Source organism: Miscanthus floridulus, chromosome 8, assembly GCF_019320115.1.
Source record: "Miscanthus floridulus cultivar M001 chromosome 8, ASM1932011v1, whole genome shotgun sequence".
NCBI lineage: Eukaryota > Viridiplantae > Streptophyta > Magnoliopsida > Poales > Poaceae > Miscanthus > Miscanthus floridulus.
In genome coordinates this window covers 162,669,880-162,692,178 of record NC_089587.1, presented here as the reverse complement: position 1 = coordinate 162,692,178, position 22,299 = coordinate 162,669,880, and the positions used below count along the sequence as shown (strand labels likewise).

The window sequence follows — 22,299 nt, the reverse complement described above, 5'->3', positions numbered from 1 at the left end:
ATGACCCTTTGCTTAGCACCACCTTGAAAAGGTAAGCCTTCCAAACAGAATACACATTTTGAAATGGGCAAAAACTGAAGAAAAAACTGACCATGGATCTTCTATGTCATGTATAAACAACGTATTGGGCAACGGTGCTTCAAAAAACATCGAACCTTTTGCGCCACAGCCAGCGAAACTAATGTTTGTGTTGACCTTTCATCAACCTTATGGGCACCAAAGCAAAGCCTCTATCTATAGCAAAGTTATCCTAAACGCTAAACGATCGGTCACCTACTGTTTAGCCACTATTCGGCCTAAACGACCACTTAAACAGGCTAAACGATTGTTTAAAAGGGCTAAACGGTTGATTAAACGAAAACAATGTACCACTACGTAGCATTTAAACAGTGTGCAAACAGGCTAAACGACCATTTAGACGAACAATGATCTATAGGAATATAGTATACTCCAATGTGGCAATAAAGAAACCCCTACTATACATGTGTTTCCTAGCAGTAATATCGTATCGATCAAGTTACTATCTAGTATGTAAAATTCCTATGTACAACTCCCTCTACAAAAACTGCTGCAATAGAGTATGTAATATATAATTATGTAATACTCTAGCATTTTCAGTGTTAAACATCAGATATAATATGCATATTTACCTACTGTTCTTAATCCTTTCCCAATCCATAAATCCAGCATCTGTTTCAAAACACACGCGCACCGTATAAAAGTTGCATACAAAACTGAAAAGAACGCCGGTGTCTTTGTTCATAGCCTCATAGGCAATACATGTGCAGACATACATACAGAACAAGACTTACAAAATGTTACGAAATGATTACTCTACTCGAAGTTTTTTTTATTGTGACATCGAGTGAGCACAGAGCAGCCTTCAGCTTACAGATGGACGATGATCCCAATTGCCTCATAGCTCTAGCTGCTTTTTGGGGCATACCAGAACGGACCACTTCCCAACACCAGCTTTTGCTTGAGCTTGAGTCTTGACAGGTCTTGTTAATTTGTTATCCGCCTTTGAATGTTTGTAAGACAGCATCATAAGTTTTTAACAGAGATTAGCGGCAAGGAAATCTGATAATCTCAAGTTGTTAGACAACATGATATAAGTTTTTAAAGAGAGATTAGCAGCAAGGAAATATGATAATGTTAAGTTGTAGCAGCAAGGAAATATGATAATGTTTAAGTCGTTAGCAACAGTTTGTGCAACAACAATTTCTACACCAGAAGGAAAGAGTGCCAATGGGCAACGGCAATCAGAAATCTTGCAAGACTATATAACAAGTACAACTTTACAAGCTCAGACAAATATGTTCGAGTTCCATATGTTAATAGCTTATTACTCCATTCCAAAATAATGTAATTCTCACTTTTCAAGGAGTCAAATAATTTTAAGTTTGACCAAATTTATACAAAAAAAAGTACTAACATTTATGATACCAAGTAAATATCATAAGATTAATCATAGAATATATTTTCATAATAAACATATTTAGAGATATAAATATTGATATATTTTCTAAAACTTAGTCAAACTTAAGACAATTTGAGTTGGCTCAAATCTAGAATTGCATTCTTCTCTTCTTTTTTGGATGGAGGGAGTACTAGCTTAATTGAAACTCTCTAGTTGAGATTGCACCCGCCAGATTTTTCAGCTAAAGATGAGAATAAGTTTTTCAGCTAAAGATGAGAAGGAATGCTTACAATGATTGTCCAATTATATGTACCCTCAGAGCTCAGAATTTGGCTACTTATATTACATGTCTAACTCTGCTTCTCTGCTGAGTTTTTACTTTTGTCAGAGACACGCATATCACTACTGTCTGATTCCCTGCTACTTGTGGAGTTATCAGATGATGCCAGTGTATTAGCTTGTTCAGTAATCTTCCTTGTGGAGGAGCTGGAGTCATCGTCCACGATTGATTGTAAAGTGAGTTGGAGGGAATACAAAACTAATCCCACTGCATTGATTCCAAAGACAGAAGTTGCTAGGTAGCATAGCCCAGTGATAATTGTTCTGAAAAGAGCAGTATAAGTGGAATAAGGTCTAGGAAGCCAGCTTAGAACAAACAGCAAAATGGATCATTTAACACCTTATTGTGATTGTAATCTGACGAACCTGAAAAAAACACAATTGGATTCTATTAGATAATGTGTAAGATAGCTATAACAAACTAGTTATCTATAAGCATACTGAAAACAACACAAAAACAAAATACATTGTACTGTACCCTATATGATACACATCATTTTGCATTAACAAGAAAGAGGGTGTCACTTGTTTCAAAAGCCAAAAAACTCAATTAAACTGATACAAGTCTAATGCTGATATGGACTACAATGTTTAACTTCAGAGACCTGCCAGTAACACACAATGCACAAATAGGATGAACTATTGAACTGTTGCAAAGAAAGTGTAATGATGTAAACACATAAAATAAAAGTTATCTTGCCGAGAAGCATACTAAAAGGAACAGGAGACATCCAAACCAAGAACATAAAAAAGGCAGATCGATATCAAACTCATTTCGAAGAATTGCCTAATAAATACATATATCTAATTTTATGGCAATGGCCGATCAGCACAGATTTCAGTCAAACTAATAAAATTTGGTTATGGGCTTAGCTTATGGCACAATTATAAGATTGTTGTTTCTTATTTGACACACTACAAGAAAATACGAATCAGCCCTTCACTGCTTTTAGTGACTCCATTAAGGTAAAAAAATGCTACACATTTGAATGAAACATATGACCAGTTCATCTGCAACTAAACTTAACCCTGGTCCATTCCTTGATGGCTCAATGTGCTGGCTTGATTGTGCTAGTTGGAAATGGAGTCATATGCATAGCATGGTTTGTTGCACAGAAAGTGTTACAATGTAAACATACAAAGTAAAAGTTATATTGCTTGAGAAAATTCAAAATGTTAACACTGAAACATCCAAAGTCCAAAGACCTGAGAAGGAACACCACCTAGCCAGCCCATACCCAGACACACAAAGCAAAAAAACAAACTCTTATGATTATAATGTTGTAAATTCCGGCGAGCACACAACGCCGGTGATCACCCAGTCACCCGATCTTTTGTGCTGCTAGAACTGGCAGCGTTTTCCGTATGCTTCACTTAATATAAAGAGAACAACAACTCCTAATAGTGGCAGTGATCTGCCCTACATGCACGGCATGCCACTCGACCGGCCGTGCCATCCCACATCCACAACCACAGCATAGCACACATCTCCCTATAGACCTGGATGTGCTCCGCATGAGCTTGCATGCGTCGAGCACTACAAACGTCCACGTCCAGAACAACTGGGAATGGCTTACAACATCAACACAACAACAACAAAGCCTTTAAGTTCGTAGGCTAGAGTTGAAACCTAACAGAAGCAATCAAGGTTTAGGCACGTGAATAGTTGTTTTCCAAGTACTCCTATCTAAGGCTAAGTCTTTGGGTATATTCCATCCTTTCAAGTCTCCTTTTATTGCCTCTCCCCAAATCAACTTCGGTCTTCCTCTGCCTCTCTTCACGTTACTATCCTGACTTAAGATTCCACTACGCACCGGTGCCTCTGGTGGTCTCTGTTGAACATGTCCAAATCATCTCAACCGGTGTTAGATAAGCTTTTCTTCAATTGGTGCTACCCCTAATCTATCACGTATATCATCGTTCCAAACTCGATCCGTATGACCGCAAATCAAACGCAACATACGTATTTTTGCGACACTTATCTATTGAACATGTCGTCATTTCGTAAGTCAATATTCTACACCATACACCGTAGCAGGCCTAATTGCCGTCCTAAACAACTGGGAATGCTTATTTGACCCAAAGGTAACACGCGGGCGTGTACAGGAACAGGATTACAGGCAACACATCAGTTCGATTGGTTGGCTGCATGGAGGCCGAACCAGGCCCGTGGCGTGCAGCCTCTCATGTTTGGATGACTGCATCAGAGCCTATATCCCCGCGGGTGCAAAAAGCAACCCACAGCCTGCATCTGTGGATACGGATTTTTTGGTCGTTTCTAGCACGCCAGGCCTGTGGCATGCGCATCGTGCACCAACTAATGACTGGATTAGAGTATGATTACTGTATATTAAACGATACTAACATATTTCGAAGGATATTAAGATTTAATAAGATAAAATAAGAACCATTAAAGTATATTTGTCTAAAATAAATATCTCAATAACACATGTTTATCCACTTTTGTCTCATGCGATTATATCTTTACGTGGGCAACTAAACACTCAGCCTGTTCGCTTATTGATTTTAGCTAGGGCTTATCACCGACCAAAGGTGTGCTCAGCCTGTCCTGTGGGAGCATGGCTCCACTGCATCATAGCTCACGAATGCTAGTTGAATTGTCTTCTTCACTGAAAACAAGCGAGTACGAGCATCCTACTTAATTGCCGATTTCTAGCAACAAACAATTGCAAGTACATAGGTCATTTCGATATCAAAATCCCCGATTATCAGCCTGTTCGTTTGGTCGTGTTTGTCTTATAAGCTATGACTTATCAGCCAACGAACAGTATTTTTCTCTCACACCAAATCAGTCGATAGCACTTTCAATTATGGCATATTAGCCAAACAAGCTCAAACGCGTATAATGACGATGTCAGTGCTTAATGAACTACTAAGAAACGATAAGAACAAGACTGTGAAGTGCTGACCGAAAAGCTGTCGGGGATGTTCTGACGGTTGAGCGCAGCCTCGATTGTGGTGGTGAACTTGTAGAGGATGAGTGCGATGACCCCCGCCGCAATCCCGCCGAGCAGAACCTGGATCGGTGATGGCGGCTTCTCGGTCTCGATGGGTGAGGCGCTCACCAGCCTCAGCCCCTCCAGAGCCTCCTCGGTGAGATTGTTGGGCTTCTTCTTCACCCCGCTCGACCGCACTCTCTGCGGCAATCAATCATCCACGCCATCAGATTTCTGTTGGAGAGCATATGCGGAGTGATGTAGATAGAGGATGGCATCGGGTGGGGATGTATTACGAGCTCCTTGCGCGGCGGGCGCGGCGGCGGAGGGAGCGGAAGAGGAAGACCGAGATGGCGCCGGTGAGGAGGAGACTGGTGGCAGTCTGGAGCGGGGTGGGATTGTCATCCGTCGAGAAGAGCGTCGGAGCACGGAGCTCCACGGGTCCCTGTCCTTGGGCTTCGGCTTCGACAGCGCCGGCGTCGGGGGGCTCTGGCTCCGCTGCGGAGACGGGCGGCGGAGGCCGCACTTGAGCCTCGGCGCGGATGGCGGTGGAGCGGCGGAGGCGACGGCAGAGGAGAGGGAAGGATGAAGCAAGGCGGAGTCGGCGAGATGGCGGGAGGCAGTGGAGGTGGACGCTAGCTGAGCAGTGGAGCGGCAGCATGGTGGCCGTGGAGCTGAGTGGTCGGGGGTTTGGGATCCCCCAAGGATAATGGTGCCAAATAAGATAAACAAAAAACAGACAGGTTTTTCCTTGCCTTATCTGTTTGTTTTTCCTGCCTTAGCTCTCTCCATCTTAGCACTGGCACTGGAATTATGCTCGCAGCCACTATCATGTATCATCTACAACCTCGTTAACTTCGTTCGCAAGGAGGATTAAGCATCATGATACGCAAGATAGGAAGGATGCTGAAATAATCATTCTAATGCAATTTGGCAATTGGTTCTGTCTTTTTTTTTGTGTAGTTGTTGCCAAGTGTTTTGTTGTAGCTACAAGGCTACTAAATGGAATTCAATTAGTTCTCTCTTTGTAGTCTACTATAAAAAAACGAAAGAAATGAAAATACTTCACACTCGAAAGATTCTCATCTACCTATATCAGAATCTTTTGATGATTTATTGTCTTTATAGATCTAAAGGTGTGCATCAATCTAATAGTGGGCCATGGCAAAGTATTACGGCTCCACAATATAACTCCGATAAGATGTTAATGAGGATAACCTAATACCCCTTTTTGGATTATTAGGGGAGAATACTTTTGCAGATCACTGATACCCTATCCCAATAGTCCATTCTTGTATTTCTCTCTATATTTTCATACAAACTCATGAACACTCTAATTGCACTCACAATCATTCTTATTTTTATGTCTACCACACATAATTCAATCAATATTAAAAAGGCTCATGGTCATATTCAAATTTATGCCAAGATATATTAAAAATATGTAGAAGACTGAAACTTTTTTTTAGATAATGAGAAGACTAAAATTTTACGGCTGTGAAACCATGGCCTGTGGGCATTCAGACAACCAAGCTCACCTGCTATGTTAAATATGAAAGCATATAGAATGGTCTGAACTGGACAAATCACACAACCAGTGGATATGTTACACAACCAACTATGTGCAAGGTTCAAGTAACCTTTCATAAATAATAGGCAAAGATTGTTCACCATAGCCATAGCACAAGACCGATTTCACTATTAGTGCTACTACTAATGCTCAACTTGAAGACAGTAACACAAATAGGTATTAAGGTCTACCTTCTGTTCAAAACCATATTGTTCTCAAGAGCAAACAATAAGCTAGTTCCAAAATTGGTTCAGAGTGCTGCCATTTGTTTAGAGTGCAAATTAATGTGATTTTTCTTCCAAAATTGGTGGCGAAACAAGGCATTCTATTTCTGAAAATGCATATACAGATCAACAAACCCTTGCATTTCCACTCCACTGCCACTCCCTCCCATCTTCGACGCCAAAATTTGAGCATGCATTGACAAACATAGGCCTTTTGTGTTTCATCAAGCCCAATAATGTCCATGAACATAATCCTGCATTTTTTTGCTCCACTTTTTTCATTTGCAACTCCTCTTCAAGAACTCGCAACTTCTCTTCAATCACCACCTTGTGCATCTCCATGGCCCTGATCTCCATCCATCTTGTTTCATTTTCTTGCTTCTTCTCAGCCTCAAACTCCTTTGTTGCAATTGTCTCTTGGACTATTGTGTGAAACACGTGGTCCCGTCCCTTCTTAATCCTCTCCCTCTTGTTTTTGGGCGCCTCCAATCTTAGAGCAGTAATTGCTTCCTCCCACCTCATCTTCCTCATGCACTTGCGCCAAGCCTAGAGAGGATTTGCTTGGCACCTTCTTCGGTGAATCACAATTATTCTTTCTCAGTTTCCACTCCTTATTGTGTTGGAGCAATGACCAATAGTGCACCATCACATAGGCCTTGTGCTTTGGATCCTTCTACTTGTACATCTCCTGGCAGTGGTTAATCTACCAAATGACTTATCACTACATGCACACATAATAATTCGAAACCAGCTACAGCATAATCCTAATATTGAAATGACAGTAGGACAGACCAAACCAACATGTAAAAGCATATAACCATTTGAGAAAGCAAAGAGCTACAGAGGGCAACCAGAGAAATTTCTGGAAAAATAAATAACTAACACAATCAAGATAATATCAGGACTGAGGCAATGATGCTTTCTTTTATCTCAGAACAATTCTAACTGCCATCCATATTAGATCATTCTACTAATGCATTTTTATTATGCTAATAGTCAAAGTAATGCAACCCATAATCAAAGCAACATATCAAAATTTGAGATTTTTCACTACATCATTCTCAGTGCCTATAAAACTATGAAGAAAAAAAAGGAATCATTAGCAGTGACTTTCACATATAGATTTCTTACTCTATCTAGCTTTCATCCTCAACCAGCTAGTTGGCTGGCCTGCACTACGGGCATGGACAGTTTTTCTAGTTCTTTCAAAGAAATTACAGATGCATCTCTAGAGTATATACGAACAATCTAACAAATATTGAGAATAGCAGATAATCAGACTAATATACAAATAGGCCCATGTCAATATGCTTCAACTAACATTTTAGTCTAGTTCCATGTAGCATTAAAACCAAACAGGTCACGGTCCTATAACGCTATACTCGGAAGGCCATGCTACATCAAGTTCATGACGGTTCCGAATTACGTCTACGTATACCACAAGCTCAAGATCCCAGAGCCCAAGGGCATCATCACGGTGCGCGACAACATCCAAAGCACATACTGTTGGAAGGATTATCACTGTGAGGTATCTCACGTCGTCGGCAGATGGCTGGCGGCCACGAGCCGACGAGCGTGGCATGCTGTTCTGTTACATTAGGTACGAGTAATATATTCTAATAGCTCGTATCCATTTTCATTTGAAAAAAAGAACTTAACGCATGAACATGACACATGCCTTAATTGTGCAGGAACCACGGTTAGGATGTCAACACATTTTGACATGTGAATATCGTAACAGAGCAGAGCAGAAATGTTACGAATCTCAATCCAAGTAGATCTTACAATCGCAAGAGGAAATCTGCACTTCGCAGTCCCAATCGCCCATGTGTCCGCCTGAGATATATACTCCGTATTATTTATAGATAAATCCTCAAGAGTTTCAGTTCTCTAAACATGCTTTACAGGAACAATGCAAATATGCAATACACACTTTCTCTCCATATTCTGGAGCTTTGAATGTTTACTCCGCAACTTGCTGTGCATTTCTTGCCGCAGGCTCATAATAGGCAGTCACCAGCAAAATAACTGCCACATTTTTTTATTGCAAAAAAGAGCATATGCTACAAAATCCACACAAGCCAAACCATGTAGAGAAGATGAGCTCTATCCAATTGAACACCAGATACACCTTTGCAATTTACATACAGCCAGCATCCGCATCCGAATAATGTACATAGATGGGAAGCAGAAAAAAGCCTCATTATCAACCTGCCATTGATGCTGAATGGTACTTGTGAGGATTGAGGTTCGGGAACAGACTGTGAATGTGCTCAGGCATGAAATCATGCCTCGTGAGAATCCCGACTATGGGAGGCCTCTGCACTCGACAAGAAACAGACACCCATCATCAGCCATGGAAACTTTCCCAAACTAAAGATGGTAATGCATAAATGGATTATAGTAATAAATTTGCAGGCGTAATCACTGGGTTAAGGGGTTAAGGTTACTCTGGACATATATACTAGCTTAAATACATATATTTAAATATTCAAGAAAACAGAAGATATAAAGTAAACAAAGAACAAATGATATAACTCTGCATGACAACTAATGAGGTACTAAGCACCTAGAAGGTATATGACTTTCAATGCATCTAAAGCCAGAATCCATATCATGTATGATGTATCCAATTTGTGAATGTAAACAAATAACAAACTCAAATTGATAAAGCACTAGAATCATCGATTCCATGTCTGACTAAGAAAGTGAGAGGTCTCTTACGTCTGGTGTCTTTGGCACAACCAAAAGGTGCCTCAACCCGAGTTCCCGGAAAAGGATTGCCGCTTTTGCCAGTGACATTGTCTCAACCACTGTGTAAGGTGATGTATTTGTGATCGGGTGGAGATCCACATACATGTCCATCTCCTCATCAGTGAAATCCAGATCCTCAATTTTCAAACCTTTACCTGAACCTGGTTTGGCAAAGTCAAATGCACCAAATCTTCGCAGAACAAAGCTAACACTAGTTTTGAACCGTCCCTTCATGAAATTCTTGCTGTTCAGCAAAACTAATAGATGAGACCTAGTCACAAGCCCAACCAGTTCCGGGGCTTCCGTTATGGGTGGCTCATCAACCACAGGAAAACCATTGTGGCCAGTTAACCTCAATGCATGAACAATGTTCCCCACTTTCTCAACCCCAGAAAAGGTGATTAGTGGGCCAAACACCACATCACCAGCAACCAAGTGCCTCATGTATGGTTCAGCATGAGCCTCCATGAATGGCAAGCCTTTCATCACCACTATCTGATCATAAACTCCCTTGTTAAAGTTATCTGCTATGGTTTTGGATATGAGAATAACAAGCATGAGTAGAGGGAGCATGGGGAGATCATTGGTGAGCTCTAGAAGGATCACACAGACTGACACAGTCATTCTCATTGTTCCACCAAGAAAAGATGCTGCGCCAAGAAGGGCAAAAAGGCCAGGATCAAGATCAGATATGGATCCAAGAAGAGTTCCCACTATGCGCCCATACGTGGCTCCAGCAAGAATAACAGGGATAAAGAGACCAGATGGGACAGCAACACCGTAAGTCACTAGTCCAAGGCAGTAAATAGCAGTGAAGAAGATGAAAAGAGATGACATTTGGAACTCAGTTGATGTGCCGTTGCTGAAGAGATTGCGGATGGCATCATCATTTGTATTGAAGAAGAGTGACGCAAGATCATTGTAATGCCCTGGTGGGCATTGGAAGTTCTTATAATTGCTTGAGCGACCAACAGTAGGACACTGCTCCACAGCATCAACAGGGCATGGAGTGCATGCTGCAAGCCAAGGAAGACCATAGGAACACATCGATGTGATTATTGATATTGTAATAGTGAGAAGGATCTTGAATGGAGCACCTCTCCTGCAGGCAGATTAAATAATATAGATGATATCATATCTTAAAATAAGCAGAGAAGTTAGGCAAACATGTTAATTACAGTTGAGTGCTTACTCGTTGATAATACTATAAACTCGGAGGATCTTGTCCAACAGAAAGTTGAAGAGGCCTCCAAAGATTCCACCAATTATCCCAAGGATTATAATTGCAATTAGATCTGGAGTACTGTAGGTTGCAACAGTTGAACTGAGATCAAACATGATCAATCCACCTTTCCCAAAGAGACCACATTTTCCACTGCGACAGAACTCAATCAGTCCCCTCAATACCACCGCAACAACAGCAGTTGTAAAGAATGTTCTCCACAAAAGAGCACTTCGCCACCTGTAAAATGATGTATATAAACATCATATTTCATCATACGAAAAACTGAAAAAAGAAATTTATGCAGATTGCAGACTAATAGTAGATAACTATGCTAATATCATTTTTTCCCAATTTCATCAATTGTTCAATCTATTGTAGTTGTAGCCACATGCCCAACTAATGATTATTTGTTGAACAATAAAAAGCATAACACCAAATCAATGTTAGGTAAAAACGGATAGACATTGAAAGTTCATAGATACTGCACCTGCAATATTGTGACAACCAAAATATGCAAGAGGTCAAATAGTGAAAGTATTTAGCCCAAAAAACAATGCTAAATTTTCTAGAAAGAGGTGCTACCATGATGCTGCTTCTTCAAGAGCAAACAGAACACCACCAACAGGTGCACGGAAGGCAGCTGCCACACCAGCTGCAGATCCACATGTGATCAAATCTCTCCTATCCCTGTCATTCTTAAAGTATCGTAGCCAGTTACAAGTAAGATGATACTTGCGTGATCCACCCTGACCAAGCAAGTTGGCAATACATGCCCCTGTATGTACCATGGGCCCTTCCTTTCCTAGCACAAATCCAGCTGAAACTCCAAGTATTGAACCAAAAATCTGCAAGTAGAAGATTTCAGAATCGAATATTTCTACAGACAGCTCTATAACCCATGCTGGTATTGGTACAGTTTGTTGTCAGTTTCCAATGTAAAATGATTCTGCCAAGTCAAGGAACCTTCCCTTATTCTAAATATACAAACATCATATCTGTATAAGCTTTTCTAACAGAAATATTTGGTGTAATTTTCGTAAGGACTAAGGACACTCTTTTAGGGTCACTATCCTAAGAACAAATTAGTGCCGCCAGTTTCTTGTCATCTGTTGAGGTCACCGTTCTATTTTTTTTTAATCTCTATACAACTAAAACATTCATAACTATTCCGTCCACAGGTGCGACACCAAAGCCGCTCCATGCGATCAGATCAGGAAGGCAACGCACACTCGCTCCATGCGATCAGCTCAATCCCCATAACAGCCGCAACAAATTAGGAAGGCAAAAATCAATTCCCTAGACTAAAAAGAGTAAAATATGACATTTTTTTGGTGCCACAATCACCGCTTAGGGTTGTTGGGCTGCCCCTGTGATCCCCGCCTGCTTTCACCGCGCTTCCCCCGCGCGATATAAAAGGAAACCGCCATCCGCGTCGCTCCCCGTGATTCATCCGTGAGAAAGGAATCGTCATCCAGCTCGCGCCCCGAGATTCGACCGTAGACAGACAATTGCTCTCCACGCGCGGCTGCCGTCGTCCTCAGCCGCCGCCCCGTCGTCGCCGTCACCCACCAGGATCTTGCGCCGTCATCATCGTCGCGGGCGGTCCTCGCCATCATTGCCCTCGCCTTTGACGTCCTCCATCTTCCTCACCAGCCGATCCATCCACTGCCGGCTGTCGCGGGAGGGACTAGAGGACTCGTGGCACGCCTCCTGCCCGTGCTGCTCCGTGCCGCCTGGAGGACGTGCGGTTCCGATCCTGCCGGCTGCCGCTACCGCGTGCACGCCGCCTGCACGTGCTGCTCCAGCCCCAAAACGGCGGGGCCGGCCGCCGAAGAACCCTGCCCCCGACCAGCCGTCGGGCAGCCCGGCGTCCCCGCTGGCGGCGACCGAGGCGGAGGTGATTGGGGACTACGAGCGCGAGTGGGCCGCGAGGATCCAGGAGAACATGGAGCGGATGCAGGAACTCGGCATCCTTGACCTCGCGTAGACCCTCAGCTACTCCGCCGCCGCCTCGGGTCGCGGTACTAGCAGCGTGCGGTGGCGCCGGAAGCCCGTGGAGCCGGGGTCCGCTGGCAAGGCCAGGGTGAGGTCCGCGTCGCCGGTGCCCTCGCGGAGGTCGCTCAGGTATTACTTTCTCTGGTCTGGGTTATTAGCCTCCATGGAGGCATGGACTCCTTCCTTTAGCCGTAGGAATTTCTACTTGCTTTAGAAGCCGCCCAGAGAGCTGTACGAACAAGATGTTGAATATTTGAGTTCTTAGCCCTTACTGATAATAGCACCCAGGCGAAGGAAGTAGGGCTATTCCTTGAAAAAAAAATTCAGCTCTTTCTGTTGTATAGCAACACACACCGATGACAAGCCTTTCGTTATAAGCAGCTTCAGGGTTCATGTAAATGGGGAGCCAGCCGCATGCTCGCATTGCATTTGTATACAGCACACTGATGAAGAAGCATGAGACACAAAGTAGCCAAGTAGAACCATCCGAGCGGGATCTCCATGAAGGTAAGTCGACTTCATTTGTGGAAACCTCAGCGCTAACAATCTATTCAAAAAAATATGTGTGATATGCTTGTCCTCAGCTGCTACAATTAATCAAGTACTTCTGTATTCATTTGCATTGTTCAATTAGAAACTATACGGATTTCATACATAAATAATTTCTGGGAAAAGTTGCAGTTTATATTCATTGTGCTTCAGATTATTTGTGACCAAATGGTGTCTAGAAAATAGAATATATTCATATTGTCCCTTCGATGTTCTGCAACAAAGTAACGGCTTAACCAATTTTTGTTCTGTTTCTTGCCACGGCCAACAGCTTCCAGTTCATCAAAAAACTGAGCTCCCTTTCTCTCAGTTGGGATTGGGGTTTGGTGCTCGCTCAACGATCTTATTTTGACAGCTACCTAGCTACCTATTTCAACAAATAATATTAACTCAGGAAGCATCTGCAACCAAATTCCAGCATATTGCGTTGTTGCAACTGAGCCTTCATTCAATCCATTTGCAGAATTCTAAATAAGTGAGCCTTGTGTCCTGAGGATGTTTGTTTCTTTAGTGATGAAAAATCAATAAAAAGGTATTCAGGTGTATTTTTGCTCACTAGACTTTTGATAGTACATTGATAGGTTTCTGTTTGTGTTTTGAAGGCGGTGGTGAGCGCAGCCGAGTTTCTCGAGCGCAACAGCGCAAGCCTTGGTGAGCCCGCTGCTCTTGCTTCATTTTACCTTGTCCACCTTCTCTCAGTCCTTCCCATTTGGATTATTCATTTACTGTAGTCTGTTAATATGTGTTATGAATCGGGCTCTAATTACGAAACAGTCACGCCAATGTCTTGTTTGGTTGGACAACGGTTGTGCCTGCAGTTATCACTATTGGTACTAGAAATCTAGGCATTAAGTACTTATTACTTTGGTATTTGAAGGGCAAAGGTTGTTCTTTGGTTCAGTATAAGGGCAAAGTGTACTTTCTAATGCACGAACTGTATAAAAATAGGAGTACTTACAAGTATGCTCTATAAGAGATAGTGTGTACACTCAAATGTCATAATAAAAATACATATGTGCACTATACTCTGAAAAAGGAAGGTGGAATCATCCTTTTCAAACTGTATATGACTATTGTTCAAAAATTCATGATATTAACAGCTGAGATGTGACTGTTGTGGTACGTGCAGGACAAAAATTACTTGGGATTTACAATAAAGGATCCCTAAAAACATATCAAGAAGCCACAAACATTATTATTCAACGGTGCGAGTTTCTGAAGATGGTTAAGAAGTTAGGTTTCTCCGATTTGCTCGTCAGTGCATTGAGTCAAGAAATAGCTAGCCATTGTTATGATATTTTTTTTGTTTACAGGCTTACAATCTAGCCATTGTTGTTTTGATATTTGTTTGTGGCTTATCCCTGTTTTGAAAGTGTGACAATACTCAGATGGTGATTATGGTTCTTTGTTTGAGTCCAGTTAAATTGGCACTCAATTCTAATTTCATTTGTGCTGATACATGTATTCCTAAGCAAACCAATTTGGGTGAATATATACATGGGCTTTCCTTCCACCTGTGCATGTTCTAACACTATTGGCTCATGTATTTCTTCTGTTTTCTTTTAGGTTGTTGAGCTCCAGCGAAAGCGACACCTTGAGCAAATGGCATGATCAGCATATAAGGTTGGGGGCCAAATCACTTGCAAATGAACAGTATGGTTGGATCAGGTATGGCATGCAGCTGCTTACCCTTTTTTCTTGATAACCAAAATCTTATGGTCTCTGCATTTAGGAAACACAAGAAAACTAAAAATCTATCAAAGCATTATTGAAAATAGCAATTCTATGATCAATTGGCATTGAACTCTATTTTAGACTTTAGTGTGTCTGAGTCAGCATATTCTCACTTGTAATCTATTTTAGGTTTGTAAATTATGCTGAAAAGGTACAGCAATCTGTATTGAAAGTGGCGTGCGTGATTGTGTCTGTTAGTAGACTTGTGGCATTCAATATAAAGGATCAAGTTTTTTTTAATGCTTGGACAATTCTGCTCATAAATGGCATAATTTGGCACTCAGTTCAAGGCAAATGGGATAGCTTTCCAAAGATGAGATTGTTGGGTTTGGACAACTGTTCAAAATAGTGGATGCTAAAAATAGAGTTGCAATTACTTTTGGTGATCTTAGAGGAAGTTATAGGAGATGCTGTACTGAATTTGGAGGATAGAAAAATAGTGATATAATGGAAGTGGTAACATGAGATATTTTTCTTGTTTGACACATGGCGGTTGTAAGTCTGTGACTAAGCATTTTTTGGTTGAAGCGTTCTAAGAGATGGTTAGTTCTAAAAAGTTAAGGAATCAATTAATCTTGTTATGGTGATATGAACTTTTTAGTGCGTGTGCACAAATGTACAAAACTATAAATGCATACCTTGATGATTGCAAACCATCAATAAGAATTTTAGCCATGCACAAAATTCAATTTCTAATATTGACATTCCGAACATCACGCTCACATTATCGTTTTTTTGTAACAATACAACATGTTCATGCTCAAATTATCAGGGCATTATTTGTCGCCGCTGTGACGCACGAAAAGGTGTATACAGTAGAGTTGGTGAGCCTGCGACGTCGCGCTCTCCGTGACTATGTTAATTTCATGAACTTTGCCTTTTGGATTAAATGTCACTTTAACATATTTAATTTCACAGTATTTTTATTTTATCGTGTGATCTTTATGTTTTTAGTACAAAAGTTTAGTTGTCCCAAAGCAACGCACGGGCACGAACCTAGTAAGAAAGAAAATATAAACAAAAAATAGTACTGGACGCTCATTGATGTGAATATATTGTTCATTATCACGGATGATGAATGCTGTAAATCAAATTCAATAGCAATATTCTTTCTCTTGCTACTTGGAAGTAAGTTAGCGCTAAGTTTCTTCAGGTTCATATTGCTTCCGAGAGAAGTCCTTTAAGTTTTAGACTATGATATGATATGAATAAGAACAATAACACTCAGTTGAGCTTACTAGTCCCAGGATCCTGTTCCACAAGCTAATCAGAAAATTGCAAATGGTGTAAACAAAAAGGTTTAGAACATAAGATTTTACATATGGTTCTAAGCCAAAACTTACCTTAACAAAGAGTGTACTAGGAGCTAATATAGAATAGGCATCGACCCCATTAAGATATGCTTTAACTTCAGGAATACCAGACCCAGCAGCAGCAGGTGCAATATAAGCACAGATTGCTGCTGCAGCTGCCGCCAAGACTAAATTCCAACCTCCATACACAAAAAATGCTCCAATATACCTGCACTGGAGCAGAACACAATTATTAATTACTTCGAAGTATTATGTATTCAATCCAATAAAACATTTATTACTAATAATAGCAACTTTGTATGCTCCCTAGTTCTCACAGAAGCATTTCTATTGCACATGAAAATCTTTATAGATTGCAACCAAAAGAACTTAACTATTGCCTTTGTGAACTTGGTAACATTTCCAAGTATCAACAAAATGTTTCGGTAGTGTAGCGATGAGCTAAAGATTACGAAGCAATATATGACAAAGTAGAATACCAAAACTAACAAAATGCAAGTTGTCCATCAAAAAAGAAGCTGAAACTTCACCTCCCCTTGAGCATAAGATCACTCGTGAGCAGCAATTTGAATCCAGCAATGTTCTCAACCGCAAGATTGTTGAAGAAGCCAACAACTCCAGTTAGTAGGCCAATAAGGAGCACCAAGCTCCACTTGAGGACAATGTACTGAAATATCTGCTTCTTCGTTCTTGATCGCCAGTCCTGCTTGAAAAGGTCATTCTCCACGACTCTGAAATATGCAAGATATTGAAGGGTGTAAGAAAAGGACTGAAGTATGTCTGCACATTTGCTTTACTTTTGCGATTCAGTCACCATTAAACTACTCATGGAATGGAGATCATTACATGACTTGTCATATAGGATGCTGGCACCGCTCCAGTTCATAGTTTGTCTTCACAGAACAATATCTGGGAAGCTTTATATTATAGGAACTCGTATTGTGTACCCATCTTACATGCCATTTACTTACAGACGAAAGGAAGATTGGACATAAAGCAAGTAGTAGTTATCATAGAGTTGACATGAATAAGCAAGATGCGAGCATGAAGTACTAAGGAGGCAGTGGCTGAGATACTATGTCCTATAACGAGGAACTCTCCTGGTTGCTTCCCGCAACGGTTGAACCATGAAGAACAGCTACAGGAATCAGAATCACAGCCACAATTGTTAATTCCCTGTGCCAAGTGAACTAAAAAGCAACGGGCACTCTAAATTCTAACCCAAGGAAGAAGATCAACCAGGGTAGCAACAAAGAAGGGGAGAAAATCTTCTTTTTTTCAGGACAGAGGCTGAAGAAAAACCATAAACTTGAAAGCAGACAGGGCAGTAAGAGGAATAGTCAAGGGGGGTAAAAAAAAAGAAAGGGAAGGAGAAATAACAAACAAGAATGCCTACTCGTAATCCAAGCTCTCGATGGGGCAGACGTTGGCGCCGACGATGGCGATCTGGGAGGTCGTATTCATGGTGCGCTTCCTCAGCAGCGGCTGGCGCGCCGCGCTCCCGCGGTCGGCGCCGCCGCCGTCGTCGTAGCGGAGCAGGGCCTCGGAGGAGCCGTTGTTGTGCTGGCGCCACGGCGGCGCCCCGGAGCCGCCGTCCATGCTCTCGATGTCGTAGCTGTTGTAGCTCCCCTCCCGCTCCGGCCGGCGCGGAGGAGGAGGCCGCGGGGAGTTGCCGTTGCCGTCCATGTCCATTGGACGCCCGCCTCTGCTCTGGACCTGCCGACCTGTGGTGTTGTCGACTCGTTTGCTGTTGGCTTGCCTTGCCTCGACGGTCTCTCAGCTTACGCAATGTCCAAGTAGAGCCTGCAAGAATTGAATTGAGAAGATAAAGTTGAAAATGATTTCAGAATGTCGCCAGGGTTCATTAAGGATTGGATACAGCCATACAGAAGTAGAACTCATGTGACTACATGAAAGAAGGTTGTGTTAGGCCCTGTTTAGTTCCACTCTAAAATGTTAAATTTTTCAAGATTTTTCGTCATATCAAATCTTTAGACGTATGCATAGAGCATTAAATATAAATAAAAAATAAAACTAATTACACAGTTTAGATGAAATTCACGAGACGAATCTTTTAAGCCTAATTAGACTATGATTGGACACTAATTGTCAAATAACAACGAAAGTGCTACAGTGGCATTTTCCTAAAAATTTTGTCACCTAAACGATACCTTAGTTAAGCTGACATTTGTTATATATGAAAGAAGTTTCTAAAGCGAAGTAACCCAGTCGTATACGGATAATACAGCCATACAGGATCAGAGTCGTCATGTGACTTTGTAGTTAAAAAGAAATGTGTTTTTAGGCCCTGTTTAGATCCCACCCAAAAACCAAAAATTTTCAAGATTCATCATCACATCAAATCTTGCGGCACATACATGAAGCATTAAATGTAGGTAAAAAGAATAATTAATTGCACAGTTTGTCTGTAATTGGCGAGATGAATCTTTTAAGTCTAAATAGTCCATAATTAGATAATTTTTACCAAATACAAACGGAAGTGCTGCAGTAGCTAAAAGTCAAAAAAAATTTCGTAACTAAACGCGCCCTTTGTTTGTGTGTCTGTGTATGTATGGGTGTACAGCAGCAGATTCGAACGCTATAGGCACAAGCAATCTGAAAGGAAATGGGCGGCCACATGTGGGCCATGCAGGAAGGGCCCACGGGCCGGGGGGGACCAGGGCGGTGAGTGACGGAAAAAAAATTATATGGATCCTGTATGCATGGCGTCGCCTTGCATACATCAGGTCGATGGCTGACGCGTGTCTCCAGGTCTGCGTCGAGAGGTCGTCCGCCGTAGCGGTTCATGATTTGTCGATAAAAAAAATATCAGGATCCTTGATTTAGCGATGCTGTTGATGACGTCTTGGCAAGCCGTGCTTCCAGCTGGCACCCACGACCAGTCCAGGCACGGAGGGAGACACGCGTCAGCCATTGACCCTATGTATGCACCGCGACGCGATGGATACAGGAGGGCGCATACAATTTTTTCCCTGAGTGACAGCCGCACACCGCGGTGGGTCCTGGAGCCACGTGGAGTTTCTGCGGTGACTTGGAAATGCTTATTTTTATATATTCAGCGAGGTTTCTAACTGCTGGTGGCTCCCCGAAACGCAACGTGTGCCACTTACTAGGCGGCGCATGGTGCACGTTGGTTCCAGAATCCAGAGCGGACGAGGCTGTAGGCCGACCCAACCATCGAACTTAATTTAATTTGATTTATTGCCCCTTTTTGTTTTGCATCCATCCATCATCATCAGCGTTATAGGCCATGTTGGCTTCTTTTATAATCTGTCTTTTTCAGCTTGTTTTTTTAGCCGGAACAATATTTTTCTCTCACAACAAATCAGCCGAAATAATGCTTTGGTTTATTTTTTCAGCGAAACGAACGGAGCCATAATGTGTAGCGGTCTTCTCTATGTCCATGTAGTATATCTGTATAATAATGGCAATTACTTGGGTCATCATGTATTGGGGATTTAGTTTAGATTAGAATCATGGTGACTAATCAGTATAGGCTCTTGAATGGATGAGACAGAGACAAAGGCAAGCCGCGGCAGCCATCGTATTTTCATTCATGGCAATAATATAACAACTACGGATCCATGTCATCATCATCGTATTCTCCAAACAAAGTATGCGTATAAATACTGCATTGCTCCCTCCCTCTCTCTCTCTCTCTCCTCTCTCTCTCTCTCTCTCTCTCTCTCTCTCTCTCTCTCTCTCTCTCTCTCTCTCCCCTGTATGTATACATGCTGTTGGATCAATGTTCAACGAGCATATATTGGGAGGGGGCTACTAATCTGAAACAAGGGATTTTTTCTGGAAGGAAAATTTCCAAGCTGTTTTTGGCAATAAAGCACCTTCTTTTGTCCTACGTATAAGGCTATATATAACCATCCACGTGGAATATTTATGTTCAATTGCTTACCTGCAAAGTCAGTGATCTGGCTCATTTTACACGGATGACTAAAATTAGACAGAACCGAACATCGAATGAAATGGATTGCGGGATCGGACCAGCTGGCCTAGCTTCGGATCAAGGGTTTGGTGAGCCTTGAGCACACCATTATTGGCCGTACACGGCTCCATTTCTACCTTCTACGAGGTGTGGGACCCAACGAGATGAACACTGACCGATGGCCTGTAGACACGTCGGATCCAGCCTGGCTTTCCTGTTTGCCCCCCCCCCCCCCCCCCCCCCCCCCCCCCACACACACACACACACACACATATAAACGTAAGTGTGGTTAAGCATCCCAATCCCATGATCGATCTAGACTAACACCAATGAAGAACCTACTAAAAATGGGCTTCACTTTTTCCCTTTTCTTGTCAAATCAGTACGCTCGTATCATATATATCTCAAAACAAATGGATAGAGAACTCTCCTCAAAGTTACACAAAAGAGAGAGAGAGAGAACTCTCGTCAAAGAACAATAAGCAAGCTAAGAAGAAGAGTCGTCTCCGGTTCCATCAAGAAAAGGAGAAGAATCTCATATGATCATATCCCACGGTTACATATTCTTGGAAGCAAAACGTACGAAAATTATATTATCATGCATGTTAATTAAGCATCTAGAGGCTTAGAGCAAGTGCAGAAGCAGGTTGCTTGAGGCAAGGAAGAACAAGCATATATATTATATGCGCTTTTTCAATCAAGAGGTTAAAACACATACAGGAGCTTACCTTAGCTTGCTTTGTAGATTGGCGCTGATGGATCGATCAACTTATCCAGCAGCCAAGCAAGCTACAACTTGTCCAGTTCAGGAGCTGCCACAGCATCATCAGATCCTCTCTTCTCTCTCTCTCTCTCTCTCTGGCTCCTTATATATATAGCATCATCAGTGGAAGATGAACGATGCGAGTTGTGGATGGAAGCTTCCAAAGAAAATACAAGGGGTTGAAGAGAGAGCCTGAGCCTGAGAAGTGCTGGCTCTAGAAGCGAGACGACTGAATGATTGAAGTATATATTCTACTGTACTATACTAGGAGGGAGGATATACATACATACATTCATAGGAAATTAAAGCCCATGCTTCACTCCATAGCATTAACCATTGTCGTACTCATCATCAAAACGTACGTATTATACATTTCTTTATCTACCACTTACTTATATATATATATATATATATAGTCATGCATGTAAACCGTTGCGTGCTTGCATGTGTTGGCGCTCCTATTTCAGGTTAAAAAAACTCTTGGCTTTTCTCTAAGAATGCAAATTGTGCTGTCTGTCTGTATTGCCCTCCCTTCTTCATTGTGTACCTCTGTAACTTTCTTGTTATTTGTTCTTTAATAAAAAAAAGGATGCAAATTAAATTGTTTCTCTTCTCTGAAACAGAAAGGTTCTCATGCATTGATTGGCTGTCAATTGCATATGATGCCCGGCCGGCCCCAGAGCCGTCCTGTACGTGAATCATGCATGTGATCGTGTTGGATGCATCCGTGACCATTAATACAAAATCGAGCACTTGACGGAGGTGTTTTAACTTTCTTTTCTTCACCCTGTTCGCTTGTTGGTTTCAGCCAGCCCAAACCAGCCAGTCAACAGTATTTTCCTCTCACAACAAACCAGCACCACCCAGCCCAAACTAGTCCAGAAACCAACCAGCGAACAGGCCGCTTATTTCATCCCGAGAGATTCTACTTCGCGTATTCAGAGAATTCGAATATATTTTAAGAGATTCTAGCCACGAGACTTTAGCGGTATCCCAAGAGGTAGCCAACAACCGGTTTGGATACGTACGTGTGGCTCCGCTGTGCTGCTGGATGTGGTTGCACAGAAGCTAATGCACTGGCCTCGCGGACCGGGGGAAGCGAGGGGATCCACCACAGCTCAGGGTTACTACCAAACAGCGGCACACTACGTGGAAAAACGTTTTTAGGGGCGGCTGGTAATCATTTGTTGGGACGGTTTTGCCAGCCGTTCCTATGAAAAGGTGGCTACAAATTATGTATTTGTAGGGACGGTTCTCAGACCGTCCAAAAAAATTGATTTGTAGGGGCGGCTGGTGTTACCAGCCGCCTCTACAAATCTATTTGTAGGGACGGTTGGTACTGTAGCCGCCCCTACAAATCAATTTATAGGGGCGGTCTGGGAACATCAGCCGCCCCTACAAATCAATTTGTAGGGGCGGCTACAGTAACAACCGCCTCTACAAATCATTTTTCCGTAAAAAAAATTAAATTTACAATTCAAATTCGACCAAAACA

The 22,299-nt window shown here is 42.0% G+C and overlaps 2 protein-coding genes across 3 annotated transcripts; both read right to left on the bottom strand.

Moving 5' to 3' along the window:
• Positions 1–215: 215 nt before the first annotated feature.
• LOC136477458 (uncharacterized) lies at positions 216–5,434 on the bottom strand. The gene is made up of 5 exons (XM_066475627.1): positions 5,013–5,434; positions 4,690–4,915; positions 2,100–2,125; positions 1,711–2,023; positions 216–1,021 (listed from the first exon to the last, which is right to left on the bottom strand). The coding sequence occupies exons 1-4, from the start codon at positions 5,375–5,377 to the stop codon at positions 1,771–1,773; spliced, it is 870 nt and encodes a 289-aa protein (XP_066331724.1). The 5' UTR covers positions 5,378–5,434; the 3' UTR covers positions 216–1,021; positions 1,711–1,770.
• A 2,811-nt stretch (positions 5,435–8,245) lies between these two features.
• On the bottom strand, positions 8,246–20,965 carry LOC136477461 (chloride channel protein CLC-c-like). Of its 2 annotated transcripts, XM_066475630.1 has the most exons (8): positions 20,770–20,965; positions 17,477–17,883; positions 16,611–16,811; positions 16,111–16,288; positions 11,072–11,334; positions 10,457–10,726; positions 9,235–10,366; positions 8,246–8,830 (listed from the first exon to the last, which is right to left on the bottom strand). In XM_066475630.1, the coding sequence occupies exons 2-8, from the start codon at positions 17,770–17,772 to the stop codon at positions 8,717–8,719; spliced, it is 2,454 nt and encodes an 817-aa protein (XP_066331727.1). In that variant the 5' UTR covers positions 17,773–17,883; positions 20,770–20,965; the 3' UTR covers positions 8,246–8,716. The 2 variants fall into 2 exon arrangements, with proteins under 2 accessions (XP_066331727.1, XP_066331728.1); XM_066475631.1 differs by lacking the exons at positions 17,477–17,883; positions 20,770–20,965 and adding an exon at positions 16,927–17,379.
• Between the last annotated feature and the right edge of the window lie 1,334 nt (positions 20,966–22,299).

Bases quoted from the DNA above. Each gene is read 5' to 3' on its own strand.
- LOC136477458 (XM_066475627.1), bottom strand. From the start codon at position 5,377: ATGCTGCCGCTCCACTGCTCAGCTAGCGTCCACCTCCACTGCCTCCCG. The intron at 4,916-5,012 runs GTAATACATCCC...ATTGCCGCAGAG, and splicing joins GCCCGCCGCGCAAGGAGCTC to AGTGCGGTCGAGCGGGGTGA. The intron at 2,024-2,099 runs GTGTTAAATGAT...TGCTCTTTTCAG, and splicing joins CAGATTACAATCACAATAAG to AACAATTATCACTGGGCTAT.
- LOC136477461 (XM_066475630.1), bottom strand. From the start codon at position 17,772: ATGGACATGGACGGCAACGGCAACTCCCCGCGGCCTCCTCCTCCGCGC. The intron at 11,335-16,110 runs GTAAGTTTTGGC...TTCTACTTGCAG, and splicing joins CTAGTACACTCTTTGTTAAG to ATTTTTGGTTCAATACTTGG. The intron at 10,727-11,071 runs GTAGCACCTCTT...ATCATTTTACAG, and splicing joins CTTGAAGAAGCAGCATCATG to GTGGCGAAGTGCTCTTTTGT.